Below are 12,845 nucleotides of genomic sequence, written 5' to 3' on the forward strand. Positions count from 1 at the left end.
AGCTGTTAGTTAGCTGACAGTTAGCTGACAGTCAGCTGTTAGTTAGCTGACAGTCAGCTGTTAGTTAGCTGACAGTTAGCTGTTAGTTCGATGACAGTTCGCTGACAGTTAGCTGTTAGTTAGCTGTTAGTTTGCTGACAGTTAGCTGTTAGTTAGCTGTTAGTTAGCTGACAGTTAGCTGTTAGTTAGCTGTTAGTTAGCTGATAGTTAGCTGACAGTCAGCTGTTAGTTAGCTGACAGTTAGCTGTTAGTCAGCTGTTAGTTAGCTGTTAGTTAGCTGACAGTCAGCTGTTAGTTAGCTGTTAGTTAGCTGACAGTCAGCTGTTAGTTAGCTGTTAGTCAGCTGACAGTCAGCTGTTAGTCAGCTGTTAGTCAGCTGACAGTCAGCTGTTAGTCAGCTGACAGTCAGCTGTTAGTAAGCTGTTAGTCAGCTGACAGTCAGCTGTTAGTCAGCTGACAGTCAGCTGTTAGTCAGCTGTTAGTCAGCTGACAGTCAGCTGTTAGTCAGCTGACAGTCAGCTGTTAGTAAGCTGTTAGTCAGCTGACAGTCAGCTGTTAGTAAGCTGTTAGTCAGCTGACAGTTAGCTGTTAGTTAGCTGTTAGTTAGCTGACAGTTAGCTGTTAGTCAGCTGACAGTTAGCTGTTAGTTAGCTGTTAGTCAGCTGACAGTCAGCTGTTAGTCAGCTGACAGTTAGCTGTTAGTTAGCTGTTAGTCAGCTGACAGTTAGCTGTTAGTTAGCTGTTAGTTAGCTGACAGTTAGCTGTTAGTCAGCTGACAGTTAGCTGTTAGTCAGCTGACAGTTAGCTGTTAGTTAGCTGTTAGTCAGCTGACAGTCAGCTGTTAGTCAGCTGTTAGTCAGCTGTTAGTTAGCTGTTAGTCAGCTGACAGTCAGCTGTTAGTAAGCTGTTAGTCAGCTGACAGTTAGCTGTTAGTTAGCTGTTAGTTAGCTGACAGTTAGCTGTTAGTCAGCTGACAGTTAGCTGTTAGTTAGCTGTTAGTCAGCTGACAGTCAGCTGTTAGTCAGCTGACAGTTAGCTGTTAGTTAGCTGTTAGTCAGCTGACAGTTAGCTGTTAGTTAGCTGTTAGTTAGCTGACAGTTAGCTGTTAGTCAGCTGACAGTTAGCTGTTAGTTAGCTGTTAGTCAGCTGACAGTCAGCTGTTAGTTAGCTGTTAGTCAGCTGTTAGTTAGCTGTTAGTCAGCTGACAGTCAGCTGTTAGTCAGCTGACAGTTAGCTGTTAGTTAGCTGTTAGTCAGCTGACAGTCAGCTGTTAGTTAGCTGTTAGTTAGCTGACAGTTAGCTGTTAGTCAGCTGACAGTCAGCTGTTAGTTAGCTGTTAGTCAGCTGACAGTTAGCTGTTAGTTAGCTGTTAGTTAGCTGACAGTTAGCTGTTAGTCAGCTGACAGTTAGCTGTTAGTTAGCTGTTAGTCAGCTGACAGTTAGCTGTTAGTTAGCTGTTAGTCAGCTGACAGTCAGCTGTTAGTAAGCTGTTAGTCAGCTGACAGTCAGCTGTTAGTTAGCTGTTAGTCAGCTGACAGTTAGCTGTTAGTTAGCTGTTAGTTAGCTGACAGTTAGCTGTTAGTCAGCTGACAGTTAGCTGTTAGTTAGCTGTTAGTCAGCTGACAGTTAGCTGTTAGTTAGCTGTTAGTCAGCTGACAGTCAGCTGTTAGTAAGCTGTTAGTTCGCTGACAGTTAGCTGTTAGTTAGCTGTTAGTTAGCTGACAGTTAGCTGTTAGTTCGATGACAGTTCGCTGACAGTTCGCTGACAGTTAGCTGTTAGTTAGCTGTTAGTTAGCTGACAGTTAGCTGTTAGTTCGATGACAGTTCGCTGACAGTTCGCTGACAGTTAGCTAACAGTTAGCTGTTAGTTCGATGACAGTTCGCTGACAGTTAGCTAACAGTTAGCTGTTAGTTAGCTAACAGTTATTCACAATAAGGCGTGTAGCTGACCTGATTGACAGGTGGGCGCGGTGTAACGGTTTGTCAGGAGGTTTAAAACCTGCCTCAGCTCCAGCTCTCAGCCTGTCGTTAGGTTGACTGAAAGTTAGACTGAGACAGCATTTCCAGCATGGAGACCGCCATCGATGGGACTCCAGCGCCCCCTGCAGGGACAGACGGGGGGCGCCATCGATGGGACTCCAGCGCCCCCTGCAGGGACAGACAGGGACAACACTCAGACTTCTTCTGGTCATATTTACAATCTACAATCTAAAAAGATAGAAATGAGGCATCAGTAACAAAAGTGCTGTCACCGTATTGGTTAACGGGGTCTGCTTATCAACCAATCAGAGAGGACTCTGTGAGGAGGAGGGCTTTGTACTGACTCTGAGGAAGACACAGTGTGTTGGAGCCATCGATTGGTGTAATTGTCTTTGTGCTATTTATTTAAGGTTAAGGTAGTCTGTTATATATTGGTGTTTTGGGTTATTGATTATTATATCATTTATTAGGATTGTGTTGAGTGAGGGGATGTCGGGTCACATGGGTATGGGCGGAGATGTGTTGATTTAACTCACCTGTTCACCTTTTGTTCTCAGTGGAAGAGAGGGGGTGAGTGGGGTGGCCGTATTTTTTGTTGACCGCTATTGTTTCTGGCTCACTGTGATTATGAGTTAATGCACGTTATTATAAGTTAAGTTGATTATCTTTTTTACGTTAATAAAAAAGTCAAACTTATTTTTACGGATCACAGTATTCTTTTGAAAGCGCGTCAGACAAATATATTAGGCCCAACCTCATATTCAGGAACGCCGCTACACAGTGATTCTTCAGATCAACAGCTGTCTGTTCTGCAGAGTGAATCACTGGTGGTGTGTGACGTGGATGAAGAGCTCATCAAGAAGCTGAAGGCTTTCCGTTTCCGTAAGGAGACCAACAACGCCGCCATCATCAGTGAGTACTCGCTCTCTGAACGTTACAAACATGTTGTAAAGATCAGGATCAGGAACGAGCTGCATGACGAGGTCAGGTGATGCCCGGCTCTCTGATTGGCTGTTGAGTAACTGTTACTGTTTGTGTCTTCAGTGAAGATTGATAAAGAGCGACAGCTGGTGGTTCTCGATGAGGAGCATGAGGTCAGTCCTCTGACGTTTCAGATCTACGAGCGACCTCTGACCCCAGAACAGACTCTGAATGTTTGATGTGTTTCTTTATTTTCAGGACATTTCTCCTGACGACCTGAAAGAAGAGCTGCCAGAGAGACAGCCCAGATATCCTTTCAGTTTAAAGTTTCTCTGTCGTCTGTTCTGAGTGTGACGTGTGTGAACGCTCCTTAACGCCGCCAACGTTCATCGTCTACAGCTACAAGTACCAGCACGACGACGGCCGGGTGTCCTATCCCCTCTGCTTCATCTTCTCCAGTCCAGCAGGTGAGATACCTGTAAACACTTTGAGGCTGTTCCTGCACAGGGGGGCTGTTAGCGGGCGTACTGCGTTCTTATTGGATCAGGCCGAGCGGTTTGTGACAGCGCGTGTGTGTGTGTGTGTGTGTAGGTTGCAAAATGGAGCTGCAGATGATGTACGCAGGAAGTAGACAGGTCCTGGTAAAAGCTGCTCAGCTGTCAAAGGTGAGTGAGGCGTTTGTGATCTTCTTGGTGTTGTTTGGGACACACAGAGTCCTCCAGTCTTTGTTCCAAATATAATCAGAGTTGTTGTTCAGTAAAAGAAGAAGCGTGCAGACGGCGTGATCAGGTGGCGTTTATCTTCACATGAATCTCTTTTCTTGAAGGTGTTTGAGATCCGAGCCACTGAGGATCTGACGGAGGACTGGCTCCGAGAGAGACTCGGCTTCTTCGGCTAAAGGCCCCCCCCCACCCCCCCTGTGGGTCTGGGACGTGAGGAGGATCCAGATCGTGTCTCGTCTTTGGGAGAGCACGCCACCCTTAATGTCCCCTCCTCTTTCTGCCCTGATCCATCAAACAGTCCTGTGCTCAGTTTTAGGCGTCTGCTGGTTGACCTCGGTAACTTCCTGTTCAGAACGTCTGTGCGTACCAAACCCCGCCCATCCGCCCGCCTAAAACTGACCTCCGGTCTGTTCCATGTGCCAGTAACGTGTCTTTGTTCCATTAACACTCCGTAACTTTAACGGCGATAGAAGAGATGGAACTCATCGGCCTTCCTCCGCATCGCCATTCAGGACGCGTTCGACCACTGAGCGTGTAGAAAGATGGACGACGAGTGTCCAAAGTGAAGCCAAAACGACCTAATGGCCGCTGACATGTCAGAGTCTGCGGCACGTTACTGATGCCCCGCCCCTTCCTCTTAGAGTGCTAATTAAACATTCTTTTTAAGGTCAAAGGTTGCTCAGGTGGGGTCAGTCCAGAACAGACAATCATCGCTATAGGACTCCTGTGTTCGTTACGTTTCCTCTGATAATCTGCACAGTGACACAGGAGCCTCATTGGTCGACAGAGCTGTCAATCACTCCTTTATATATCATGAATCAAAACTAAACTTGTCACTCAGCGTAATGAGAAATATAACGACAGAAACCGTATGACTCATGTCTCATCTGGTAACATGGAGGAGGCGGAGCTTATGAGTTGTACTGCAGCCAGTCAGCAGGGGGAGCTCTGAATGTTTTGGCTTCACTTTGAGGATGTCATGTCGTCCATCTCTGTCCATCTCTGTCCAGTCTGTGGTATCAACTCTTCCTCTCTCTCTTTTTTGTAGTTCTGATAGTTTCTGCTGTTTGTAGTTTCATGTAAATAAATCTTTCCTGTCAGTCGAACCTGCTGCAGTCCAGAGACCAAACGAGCATCAGTCTCTCCTTAAAGGTTTTGAATTCTACGTTTGTTAAACTGCTGAATCAATCTCTCCAACACTACGACCTGCACGACCAGCGCTGCATTCACGTGGCGGTCTCTTCGTGGTTATTACGAGTGAACACGATATTAAAATGTATTTCATGTTTCAGAACTTCAGCAGGTCCTTTTACAGAGACACATTTGAGAAATGTCAAAGTTTAAAATCACTTCTGGGTTCTGTGGGAAGGAAACCAAAACTCTCCCAGACAGAAACTCATTCTTCTGATTATTCCGACAGCACGTGAATGCAGCGTTCCACACGAACGCGTGACGCGGTGCTGAAACATTCCAGTTCATTCAAACTGCAGACCTCCGTGACGGTTTTTTAAACACAGGGCGCCGTTAGCGGCGTCGTGCTGATTGTTGGATCATTTGGTGCATTAACAGCTGTTTGTGATGATGAATGTTTCAGTCTTTAAAGAGAAGAAACACGACACAGAGGAGATTTTAAAACACTAACTTTGTTTGAACTTGAAGTCAAACAGACGCCGTTTCTGTCTTTTTCAAATGTCGGTAAATTAAATTAAGGAAACAGATTTTCTTGACGAGATTCGTACGCACAATCCCTTCCTGTCATGTCGTGTTTTGATGTTGGACGTGAATCATTGACGGGGACGCCGCGGCGAGACTTACGAGTTAATAATACCCGAACCTACTGACCATAAAGTTTAACGACCCTAAAAAAACACCTTTAACACTAAATACAAACAGGAAGTCTGACTGCCTTTCTGTTGAATTCTTTGAGATTTAAATATGTGAATAAAAAACGAGCTGCACGTGTCTCTCCTCTGTTCCTCCTCTAACCGTCAGATTCTCGTCCTGATGGGTTCAGCTGGATCTGTTGCATCCTGTGGATCTGATCCATGACCCTCCTGTTCTATTTTAATCCTCTTTAACCTGACGGTGTGTCTTTAAGAACTTCTCATTCCTTTGTAAGAAAAAGCAGCTGCCTCATAGCGTCAGTGAAACTTGACATATTTGTATTTTCTCGTACTTTATAAAGTGTCTGTTATCCTGTTGAACAAATAAAATGACGGTGATGTTTAACCCGCTGCTCTCTAGATTCTTCTGTTTCATACGGACGTGTGACCCATTAGTACCATGGATCAGAATCAGAAAGAATTTATTAACCTGGGAGGTTAATAACCAGTTGGTCTTAAACACAATGTAGCAGCAGTAGGGAATATAGAATAATTTTAAATTAATTGTCCCAGAGGGGAAATTAGTTTAGCAGCCAGGTGAAAATAATAAACATGTAGAGAGACAGACACATGGAGTTTATCAGGCCACAGCAGGAAACGTATAAAAACATCCATAAAATCAAAATAAAACTCATAGAGGTCATCATTAGAGTTCAGTCATTTGATGTCCTGAGTTATAAAATATTTTTCCAACAAAGTGAGAGTATCTGAAGAATAATAAGCTATGTACAAGCACAGGGAATTAAATATATGAACAATATTTACAGATATAAACATCACAAAATGTGATTAATTCTCGTAAATACGATATTTTCGAGGAGCAATTGAAGGCAGCATACGTCTCTTTGAACGACCCTGCACTAAGAAAAGAGTCCACAAGGTGGCAGTAATGCAGCACTATGGCTGCCACGCAGATGAAGTGTCACTGCAGAAGAAGAAGGACACAAATCTGAGCCCGGAGCCGCTGAGCAGCAGGACCCGAGCTGAGCGAACTCTCAAAACATGGCGTTCACATTCGCGGCCTTTTGTTACATGTTGGCTCTGCTGCTCACAGCGGCTCTCATCTTCTTCGCTATCTGGCACGTAAGTATGACGTCAGACATGTTTGTTCTCCGCTGATTGACGTGAGAGAGCGGGAACGAGGCGGGCTCGGGCTAACGTTAGGCCAGCTTCGGGATGGGGTTCGGGTTTTTCCGTTACTCACCCGAGTTTGTCCGAACCAAACGGCTAATGTTAGCTGGAGATGAAACACTAATTCAAATGTTTCATCTCTGTAAGTGTTTAACTAACACGGAACGTTTGTTAACTTGTAGTCTCACTGAACTGCTAAGCTAGTTAGCCTCGTTGTTAGCATGCACTGCTAACGTTAACTCTGATGTTTCCTCCTATTAAACGACGTGTCACAATTCATCCTGTCGTAAAAACAATTCATCCTGTCGTAAAAACAATTCATCCTGTCGTAAAAACAATTCATCCTGTCGTAAAAACAATTCATCCTGTCGTAAAAACAATTCATCCTGTCGTCAAAACGTCAAAACGTCAGTGAAAGCAGAACAACGTTTAGTGACGTGACTCACAGCTGGTACAGTTAGAGAGAACTGTTAAATCAGACTAAAGGAATGAACCTGACATGAAATACAGATTTAACTTGATCTTTTTAATGTGACAGTAAATCTGGCAAAGATCAATCACAGCAATCTTTTAGGCTGCACAATAAATCATGTTATTGTTATCACAACAAAAAGGGAGAATTATAGAATTTAAAGGAGCAGTATGTAACTCTGCCCCTAGTGTTTAAAATGTGTACTGCAGTCTAAATTCTAAACATCATAGAGAGCTGTCCCCCCCCCCCCCTCACTCAGGTCACCATGTGGTGGACTCTGAAGCTTCAGTGTTTATCCAGCTCTGCATCAGCTTATAAACTCTACATTCAAACTGGCCCCTCCCCCTGCGTTCACACACTCCCTGCAGGACGGAAATGGTCAATAGACTTGAGCTTGCAGAGTTCTTTTCTAGTCTCGTTGTGACTACTAAAAGTGAACAGTGTAAAGTAATGAATCCATTCTATGTATCGTGCCCAAAGAAACATTGCATATGTGGCTGAAGGAAGGAAATCAAACCCCTGACCTTCCGGTTGAGAGAAGACCAACTCTACCGAGTCAACCGTCACAAAGCAGAACAGTAAAATGCAGTGAGAGGACAGAGTCTCTGCAGACACAGTCACCACCACACATGTACGGAGGCCCAGAAGGGACAATGGAGCAGCTTCACTTTAGGAGAAGTCTGTATTTTATTTTGAAAGAGACAGGAAACTGACTATGTTTAGAAAAGATTTGTTGTGAAAATGAGAAACTGCTGTGTGTCCATAGTAACTCTGTGATGGTCTTGTCCCCCCCAGATAATAGCATTTGATGAGCTGAAGACTGATTACAAGAATCCCATAGATCAGTGTAACACTTTAAATCCGGTAAGTGACCCCCCCCCCCCCCCCCCTTCCTGGCCTCTTTGAGTGCATGCATTAAAGCTCTAATGTACTGAGGGTGACTTTCTCCACCTCCCTCTCTTTTTCAATCATTTCTCTGCACTGTTATGCTAAATAACCTGCCTGTTCTGAATTCAGTGATCTTGTCAGCTGTCCAACTCTTAACGCCTTTTTGTTGTTTTTGTTTTTCCTAATCTGCTTCTTCTTTTTTTATTTTTTCACTTCTTTTTTTTTATCGGCAAAAAGACAGTTGAAAAGGTCAAAAAGATAAAAAGAGTCAAAATTGCATTGAAGGTTTGTACCAATCTTTCAAATGCCCGCTCAGTTCGACTCAGTCTGCAGTCTTGTCATTTTGCACGGAGAAGTGTTTGCAAACGTCTTTTCAGTTAACTAATCTCAGACGAGAGCTCAGCCTGGGATTAGACTCTGTGCCACCTGTGCTTCAGGTGTGTCACCGTCATGTAGGAAAAGTCTTTAATATGTTGGTGGAGCCGCTGCAAGAGGATGAGCTTTATGGATCTTCTGTTAGTTTGAATATCTGTGATCACAAACTAAAGTGGCTACATGCTAAGCTACTTCCTGTGTGTTTAAATATTCAGCACGTAGTTAACGTTTAGCTGTTAACTGAAAAGACTTGCAAATGCTCAAAACTTGCATGATTTTTATTACAACCTACCCTCAGTTTGCAAAGTGTTCTAGTGAGGGGAGCAAGGGGAGTCCCGGGACCCTCGGGAAGCAAGGGGAGTCCCGGGACCCCCGGGAAGCGAGGGGAGTCCCGGGACCCTCGGGGAGCGAGGGGACTTGAGTTTAAGAGAAGCAGGTGTACGCGTGCTGTCCTGACGATGGCGTGCGTACAGAGGAACAAAGAGTTTAAAAGCTGATGAGTTTTTACGGGTAGAAACAGGCCGGTTTGAAACAGACGGTTACAGCGTCAAATGTCTCATCAGAGTCGTCCAATAGCAGCGTTTGTTTTTGCAAATAACATAATAAGAGGGTTATTCTAACAGCACGCAGCGTGCCATATTAACGTCACGTTTCTATTTTCCTCTATGCTGCTCGCGTTGAAGGTCGAGGAACGAGGAAGCAGGCGACTCTACGAGGCACTTACCCTCCTATCTCAGAGAGTTAGATTGTTTTACAGAGAGGAGATCATTAACTGACTTTTGACCTGTCAACACGAAGAAAAACTTTCTTCAGCTCGCCGTTTATTAACGAGACTTCAGTTAATAAACCACTTCAGTTTGGCCACCTTCAAAATAAAAGCCCCACATGTTATGCTTACAAGAGGAAACTGGAAATAGCAAAGATGTAAATATTTAATGGATGCGGCGCTGGCGTGCTGTTAGGACACAGTGTGTGTGAGGTCTGCTCCAGAGAGCGGCGAGTTTGAGGAAAGAGATTTAAAAACCACGGCAGCTCAGATTGAAGTCCCAGACGCCCGATATTATTATTATTATAGTTTTTTAAGATCAACTAATGCAGACGTCCCCGTCTAAATCGCACAAAAACATTGTCAACAATTCTCTACCGAAACCTCGCCAATGTTTCTAAACGGCGTGCGTGGACTCGATGGGTGGGTTAATTCCCTACACACACACACGTGTAGATATATTTGAAGGTTTTGTAGCATCCTCACCGTCTCTGCTTCACGCCCTGCTCCTCGCCGAGCGTTGGCTCTAACCTCGCTCACCTGCGGTCCACGACAGATGGCGGCTCCAATACGCTCCAGCTCAGCAATATTTGAGACATCTGATTGGTTGTTGGTTTGATTGTAGGAGGAGTTTTTTTTAGTGAAAAGTCCAGATTGCTCTGATTTAAGTCTCTGCAGTTTTGACCGGCGTGTGGATTGTCAGCGGCGTGATTTGGCGTGGTTTTGTATTTGGCAGCACAGTGCAGGATTTCTCCACATTCCAGCCCCCACCCGCTCCTGCACCTCCCTCTCCCCACACGCCCCCACCTTTCCATCTGTGGGCTGTCGGTTTGCCCCCCCCCCCCCCCCCCGAATGCATGGCTTCCATGTGGTGCCTCCATCTGCCCCTGTGACCCCCCCCCACTCCAGCTCGGACTCTGTGACCCGGCAGGCTGCTGCATCACTGCGCTCAGCATGCTCCTCCTTCTGTGGCGTGCGAGGACCTCGCTGCAGAACACGTCCATGAGTTTTCTGCAGAGCGAGTTGTCGATGGGCTTCCCTTTACTATTTGTGCTCAGATGATGCATGACATCGAAGCAGCACATTAAGCCTTTCTATCCACATCGCTGAGTTTGTTTCTTCACACAGCGCACGTTTTCATCGGGAATCTGACGTGGTTATCATTTAATCACGAGCTGGAAGTCTTTAGTCTCGTGACGTTATCTTCATGTTTAACTCTAAATGTCGAGCGTTCAGTCCTCGCAGACGGGAGGAAGAGAAGTTCACCGTCAAAGACGACCTGCGGCGTTCGAGCTGTTTGTTTACGTTACACTGAAGTCGACGTTCACGCCATCGACTGAGTGACACGTTTAAATTTATCTCAACTAACTCGATGTTTCAAGTAACATGACATCACGCCGTTATGATGTATTATCTTTACTCGTGTAGTGCGGCCCACGCCACAGATGATGATGCATAAAGATCGTTTTACTCTTAAGCCTTTGATCCCATCGGGTTTTGTGGACACATTGCCGCCTTCACGCGTTTCTCCGTTAGATCGTGGACTGTCAATTCTTATTCAGGGGAAACCTTGAGTCTGTCTGAAGTGGTTTACAGTTTGATCCAGCAGAGGGCGCTCTCATTTCATGACCTCTTGACTTCAGTAACTGTAATCTCTGCAGACAGTAGCTCTCTGATTGGTGGAGAGACACAGGGTCACTACAAACCTGCAACTCCCCAAGCTGGCTCGCTAATGTTTGAACACGTGTCATATTCTAAATTCTTGATGTTTTATTAAAAAGATGGCCGCCCTGAGCTGCAGCCCTCCCCTCCGCCACAGTAAAGCTAACGTAGCATAGCATGTCTCTCGATTAGCACATTGAGCTGCTAAACGTAATGTTAGCTAACCAACCGTCACGTGAATAAACTTCCAGAATATGTATTTTTTGTTTTATTTTCTCGGTTTAGACTTTGAAGTCTTTCTGTGTGAACACGGCGATGAAGTATTTTATTCTGAAAGAGTTTGACTTCCTGATGACGTCAGACCTTTACTCGTCCGATCGTTTCACGGAGGGAGATTTACTTATTTGACGTCTCAGCTTCTCATTGGATAAAAAGTTTACTGACGCTCGATCCAAAGACCGCTGGACGTTTCCTCACGTCCAGCTGCTGGAGCTCCGCCTCTTTGGATCGAGCGTCAGTAACTCCACAGACGTTAGTAAAAGTGCGATCATCTTCGGACTCGGCGTGTTGTTCAGCGTGACTCCACGCATGGTAACGGTCGATCAGCTGACAGACTCCTGACCTCTGACCTCGTCTCATGTTTCCTTTCTTCACAGCTCGTCCTCCCAGAGTATCTCATCCACTTCTTCTTCTGCGTGATGTTCTTCTGCGCTGCCGAGTGGCTCACCCTCTGTCTCAACCTGCCGCTGCTAGCTTACCATGTGTGGAGGTGAGCACTAAGCTAACGATTTAAAGTGGTTAGCTTCCACCACGTCTTCTCTGGGTCCATGGACTGATATGGTCACACCCGACAGGTCTGGCATCTTGCTAACCAAGCTATCGCTAACTGAAGCTCTGTGGTCACTTTTTACTCCATAAAATCAAAATGGCGGCGGCTAAAATTCTGAACTTGATCCTTAAAACTGCAGAACACATTTAAACAGAAACACTTGCTGAACATGTTTTCTTACAGGTATATGAGCAGACCTGTGATGAGCTGTCCAGGTCTCTACGACCCCACGACCATCATGAACGCTGACATCCTGGCGTTCTGTCAAAAAGAAGGCTGGTGCAAACTGGCGTTCTACCTCCTGTCCTTCTTCTACTACCTTTACGGGTAAGAACGTGGTCATCATGTTTCTGGTCGAGGACTGAGATACGTAACGGGTTCACCCTAAAACCAAACCCTTATGTACTGTTAGCATGAATGCTAGCATGTAGCATATAAACTTCAACAAGGCGGCTGATTTTTGTCTGTTCTTTCCAACAGGATGATTTATGTTCTGGTGAGCTCTTAAAGTGAGCGCTGGAGGAGGAGCATGTACAGAAAACGACCACGATGATGTGAGTGCTGGAACACGCCGGAGAAGACGCCATTTCTAACAGATGAACTCTCGACCCCCCCACACACACACACACACACACACACACACACACAGAGCGTGTTATCCTGTTTTAACCTCTCGGCCTCAGCGTTCCTCTCATCGCTCTTGTCGACCTTTTTATGGAAGACGAATCTGAACGGGCATGTTTGGTTTTTTTTCATTCTTTGGGATTTAAATAAAGTTTTTTTCCAGCCTGAGTGTTGACAGGTTAGCTAAGACTTCTTTAGATGTTTCTGTCGTTCAGACTCTGTCCGCTTTATACCCGCCGCGTGTTCAGACGAGAGGCGCGGGGACAATCACGTGTTTTTATCATCGTGTGTGTGCGCGTGTGCCATCGATGACCTGAACGGTGAAGACGTAACGAGAGTTTGTAGAAAACGTGTTTGAAAGTGTTTTTATTTATTCTGTTTCTCTGATCGCTCGTCGTCGTAGCTCGTCGTCCCGTCGCTCTGATTCTTGTTTTTTAGTTTGTCATCGGGGAACGAGACGCTCGGTTTTAGAATCATGAAGAAACAACTTTGTTTGATCTGAATAAAGATTTCCCACTCTGCTCCCGACTCCACTTTGATTTCAACTTCAGATAAGAAAGGCTAACGTTAGCTTTATTAGTTTCAAACTAGC

The 12,845-nt window shown here is 45.3% G+C and overlaps 2 protein-coding genes across 3 annotated transcripts in view; both read left to right on the plus strand.

The window, feature by feature from the left end:
* Positions 1-5,852, plus strand: part of gmfb (glia maturation factor, beta) — a 7,167-nt gene extending 1,315 nt beyond the window's left edge. Inside the window, exons 2-7 of the mRNA XM_020626185.3 lie at positions 2,796-2,892; positions 3,025-3,074; positions 3,160-3,209; positions 3,286-3,368; positions 3,493-3,566; positions 3,728-5,852. Coding sequence (XP_020481841.1) covers positions 2,796-2,892; positions 3,025-3,074; positions 3,160-3,209; positions 3,286-3,368; positions 3,493-3,566; positions 3,728-3,799 — 426 coding nt within the window. The 3' untranslated portion in view covers positions 3,800-5,852. The remainder of the gene's footprint in view (positions 1-2,795; positions 2,893-3,024; positions 3,075-3,159; positions 3,210-3,285; positions 3,369-3,492; positions 3,567-3,727) is intronic.
* A 573-nt stretch (positions 5,853-6,425) lies between these two features.
* On the plus strand, positions 6,426-12,774 carry cnih1 (cornichon family member 1). 2 transcript variants are annotated; one of them, XM_065947777.1, is made up of 6 exons: positions 6,426-6,589; positions 7,905-7,973; positions 8,235-8,282; positions 11,457-11,569; positions 11,813-11,956; positions 12,110-12,774. In XM_065947777.1, exons 1-6 carry the CDS (start codon positions 6,509-6,511, stop codon positions 12,135-12,137), a joined length of 483 nt encoding a protein of 160 aa, XP_065803849.1. In that variant the 5' UTR covers positions 6,426-6,508; the 3' UTR covers positions 12,138-12,774. The 2 variants fall into 2 exon arrangements, with proteins under 2 accessions (XP_065803849.1, XP_020516149.1); XM_020660493.3 differs by lacking the exon at positions 8,235-8,282 and having other exon boundaries at positions 6,429-6,589.
* Positions 12,775-12,845: the final 71 nt, after the last annotated feature.

The sequence above is a fragment of the Labrus bergylta genome, chromosome 18 (genome assembly GCF_963930695.1).
Source record: "Labrus bergylta chromosome 18, fLabBer1.1, whole genome shotgun sequence".
In the NCBI taxonomy this organism is placed as follows: domain Eukaryota; kingdom Metazoa; phylum Chordata; class Actinopteri; order Labriformes; family Labridae; genus Labrus; species Labrus bergylta.

Excerpts from the sequence above, each read along its gene's own strand:
- cnih1 (XM_065947777.1), top strand. The coding sequence starts at position 6,509 with ATGGCGTTCACATTCGCGGCCTTTTGTTACATGTTGGCTCTGCTGCTC. Across the intron at positions 6,590-7,904 it reads TCTTCTTCGCTATCTGGCAC|ATAATAGCATTTGATGAGCT; the intron begins GTAAGTATGACG and ends TGTCCCCCCCAG. Across the intron at positions 7,974-8,234 it reads AGTGTAACACTTTAAATCCG|ACAGTTGAAAAGGTCAAAAA; the intron begins GTAAGTGACCCC and ends ATCGGCAAAAAG.